The 4,403-nt window shown below is 34.5% G+C and overlaps 1 protein-coding gene across 1 annotated transcript; it reads left to right on the forward strand.

Moving 5' to 3' along the window:
• Positions 1 to 419: 419 nt before the first annotated feature.
• MEE14 (maternal effect embryo arrest 14) lies at positions 420 to 1,498 on the forward strand. The gene is made up of 3 exons (XM_079010801.1): positions 420 to 656; positions 819 to 892; positions 996 to 1,498. Exons 1-3 carry the CDS (start codon positions 491 to 493, stop codon positions 1,332 to 1,334), a joined length of 579 nt encoding a protein of 192 aa, XP_078866927.1. The 5' UTR covers positions 420 to 490; the 3' UTR covers positions 1,335 to 1,498.
• The last annotated feature ends 2,905 nt before the right edge of the window (positions 1,499 to 4,403 follow it).

Here is a 4,403-nt window from a genome sequence, read left to right on the forward strand (position 1 = left end):
CCAAGATCCACAATGCATCATCGAAAACTATTTTCAAATCGAATAACCCGAAAACCAAGGCAAATACATGAATCAAGATGCTTTAAAATAGATAAGATGTACATGTATGAAAAAAATATATAAATAAATACTTGTATAAATCCGAAAAGCGAAAAAGCCATTGGTCCACATTCCACAAGTACACAATAAAATATCCTAAAGTTGTTTTCCCATGTATCGCACCATACAGTAGCAAGTATCAAACCCCCTTTCCAACGTCCTCTACACCCACAGGATTCTAGAAACCGCCAATCGTCATCATCCAACGGCCAAGATCACAGCATAATCAAAACTACGAAAAAAGAACTAAAACAGGAAACTCATTAAAATATCTCATCCTTATCCAAACACCATCGATGTCTATTAATATCATATGAATAAGAAATTAAGAAATATCATCACTCACAAAAAACTACTCAAAATCCACACACGTAATTTTACTCCGGCGACGATGATGATAAGATCAGTGCCATTAGCTCCGTCGATGACGACGACGATCTGTTGTTCTTCCAGAAACAATGCGTATATACCCAAACTTGAACCGTTTAGTCGGAGCAAGTTTGACAGAATCGTTAAGGATCCTCCGTTGATCCAGAAATCCGAAAACGATCTAGCAGGTACTCTTTTTTAATTATACTAATTGATTTTGAATCACGATGAAGCAAAACGAATTACATTTCTCGCTGATTAACCCTAAAAACCACCTGATTTTGATAGATCAGATTTAGTTTCTGTTTTTTCGTTCTAATAATCGAAGTTTATATGTCCTTGGTGATCAGATTACTGTTCAACGCTTGAAGGAGACCCGTCATACAGTTGTTGGAGAGCTTATTTCGAGCTTAAAGATCTGGAAGTAAGAACACGATTACCTTTAACTAATACATAAACGCAATTTGTCAACTTGATTTTCGTTAATTGAAGTTTGATTTGTGGTAATCTTTTTCATTTGTGAACAGAAAGAACAGCCAAAGGAGGTGGTGGAGAGGGTGATTCTGGAATCAGGAGGTGTGAAATCGCTAGTTAGATGCTTACACGGGATTTCCGAAATTCACAAATCGAAAAAGCAATTAGAACATCAGAATGAATCAAACATGGGTAATTCAAACTCGGAGATTACAGCAGCCGCCGGAGGTGGAAGAACATGTCCGGTACCGGACGGACTGCCGAAGAGTAGGGCGGAGATGGAGGAAGAAGAAAAGGGGAAAATGCCGGACTCGCCGTTCACCAGATTGCTTCGGTCAAAAGGAAGATTTCCTGCTTGGTATTCCCCTGCTCCTGATCATGAAACAGATTAGTGTCGATGTCGAATGCTTAGTTTTTGGTGATCTGTTTATGGTGGTTTTGACTGTGTATATATAAATATCTTCTTTTGTTGAATAGTTTGTTGTAGTTTTCTTGAACAAGTTTTGGTTTTAGCGTCTTAGATTAGATGTAATATATACAAGATATTTGGTCGTTATACATGAGCCATTTAACTCCTCCTTCGAATTTCTTGAATTTCTGCTGTAATTTTAAAGATTTGTGGGATTTGGGCGACGATATAGGTTATATTCGGCTTTTTATAGCTTTTTGAAATAATAGAAATTAAAGAAAAAGCTTTAGAGCTTGGTAGATTTAAAGCTTGGTAGAGGTGTTTGGCGGAACTTTTCAAACCAGCAGTCTTTTTTTTTTTTGGAAAAGTTCAAAATTCTATATTTTTCAAAAAAGTTCATTTTTCTTATATAAAAACCTTAAAATGACTTTTAAAATTAATTTTTCAAACATTTTTTGTTTTTGTTTTTTTTTTTCTAAAAAGGATATGTGACTGTGAAAAACTAAGCCAAACACCACCGTAATGTTTGACAGTTAAGATCATTGTTTTACATGCATACATAGACTATTTTAGTAGGAGACTATTTTAGTAGGGGTGTTTTTCATACTTCAAGCGGATATACTTAATAGAAAAAATTAAAAAAAAGAAATTTACACTACGAGCCGGAAATTGTGCAATGACTCGGGACCCTCAATTCTCTATATAGGTACGTCACTACATGCATAAAAATTCTGAAGGTAAAGAAAAAGAGAAAGAAGAGGGAGGGAACTCGTGTCTAGGCCTGACAATTCTCTATCCGTGACATACATAATACGAAATAAATAGATTTGAGTTGAGTTTTTCAACTTATCATCCCCCAATCTGTCAACTGATTTATCAAACATGGTATATATGAGTTTCTCAAAAAAAATATACGGGTTGATCCGTCAAACTATTTATAATTTTAATAAAAAATTATATAATTTTTAAATGTATTTTGTATTATATACATTATACAGTTCATATTTTATATACAGTTTATATTTTATATTAGGATATCCGATACAATTGATTATTTGACCCGTGGGTAACCATTTGTTGATTTGCATTGCAACACGTTTGACGTTTATCAGTATCTTACAAACAAAATCGAATAATGAACGACATAATGAACTTACGAAGAACGGTGACATGAATGATCAAATCATTATTGAACGGCGTCGAAGCATACCGTTGAATTTATCTATTTTTGTATTAATGTTTTAGTTTGAACATGTTTTCATGAATGCTTTTAATTTTCATTTGGATGTTTAAGACTTAAGTTTCTAAAATTCGGATATGTTTGATCAAAAATTATTTATGTTTAATTATTAATTTTATTTATGAAATCTGACCCACGAACACACAAACCTAAATCTGACATACGAACCAAAATCCGACCCACGAACCTGCCAATCTGTGAACCCGTATAAATAAGTGGGTTGACGAGTCATATATGAGTTTATGTTTCAAACCCGCCAACCCGTGACCTGTATAGTTAAATGAGTCATGTTCGGGTTGGTATATTTTTGACCCGTCAACCTGTGACCTGTAAACCCGAACACGTCACGATTTCCAGACCTACTCGTGTGGTTGGCCACGTGCCACGAGCCAAGTTCCTGTATCCTCTAAAGAGCACTAGAATGATCAATAATGTCTCTGGATAGATCGAGAACACCCTATGAGACTCTGGAAGATGATAGAATATTCAACGGCCCGAAATAGTAAAAAAGACGCTAGAAGAAGCTAAAATAACTTGGAAGACTTTGAAACGATTTAGAGCATATTATACATTGCAATAATGACTTGGATAATGTTAGAACGTCCTCAAAATCTCTAAGATATTATAAAGTAGTAAAGAATAATATAGAAGTCTTTGTAAATTAGTAGGATAAATCTAGAATAATTAAAGATAACACAAGTTCCACAAGCCTTGATGGAGGGCTTATTTGTAGAATCCATTAAGAATTGCCTTTTAATATTTTAAGAGTTTGAAGTAATATACATATTTGTTTTCTTTGTCAAAGTCTTTAGCCTTAGTTTCTTGCTTGCTAGTTCATTAATACATCATAATGAATGAAGTTAGCCTCACTTAGATGAAATCATGCTAAATGGCACACGTTATTGACTAGTCGAAAGAGTCATCCGGTGACACACGACTGAGACATGCCCCTCCACACCAAAGTAGGTGGTGTGCATGTTGTGATCCTTTGTCCACATCATCACCATGCCCTTTGCGTTGGGTATATACCCCATAGTCTAACCGTAAAACAAAGGTCACATAAGAACTAGAACACATAGTAATTTCTTTTCATCGGTATCTCCTCCCCTAAACCTACTTCGTATAGATTTTATTAACTTAGTAATTTAATCCTATGTAGAAAATCCTAAACTTCATAACATGATCTTCATTAAAATAGAATGACCATTAAAAGAGAGAGCTTTAACCTTCCAATTAGAAAGTCTTTTCTCCAAAATATTTCCATAATAAGATTCCGCCATTCAATTCAACCCGCCAAGGTCCCTATTATGCAATAGGGTTAAAGTTAGGGGGTTCACACCATGGTCACATAAAACATATTCATACTGATATGAATCCCTGAATAAATAAATGGAAGTTTCGTCGGACAAAACCCATTAATCATGTCTTGATATCCTCAATTTCCATCTTATCATATATGAATTTGACTTTTGCAAATTCATATTCAGCCCAGAAGCAAAGAACAAGAGTTCAAGATACAAATAACTCTACAACAAATAACATTTCATCCGCATCAAAATAAGAGACAATTAGCATGTTCTACGATATTTTTAATAGCACCATGAAGATCTACCATAGCTAGTATGAAAAAGAAAAAGAAATAATGAACACCTTGTCTTAACCCTCTACAAATTTGAAATTCAGAAAAAAGATCCCATTAATAAGAACTCACATATGCAAAGAAGATAAACATGCCTTCACCCATAAGCACCACTTCTGACCAAATCATCATACATCATAATTTATTCCAAATATGGCCCACTTAAAGCGTCA

Source organism: Lactuca serriola, chromosome 7 (genome assembly GCF_051521515.1).
Source record: "Lactuca serriola cultivar US96UC23 chromosome 7, Lser_US96UC23_V15, whole genome shotgun sequence".
NCBI classification, from domain to species: Eukaryota; Viridiplantae; Streptophyta; class Magnoliopsida; order Asterales; family Asteraceae; genus Lactuca; species Lactuca serriola.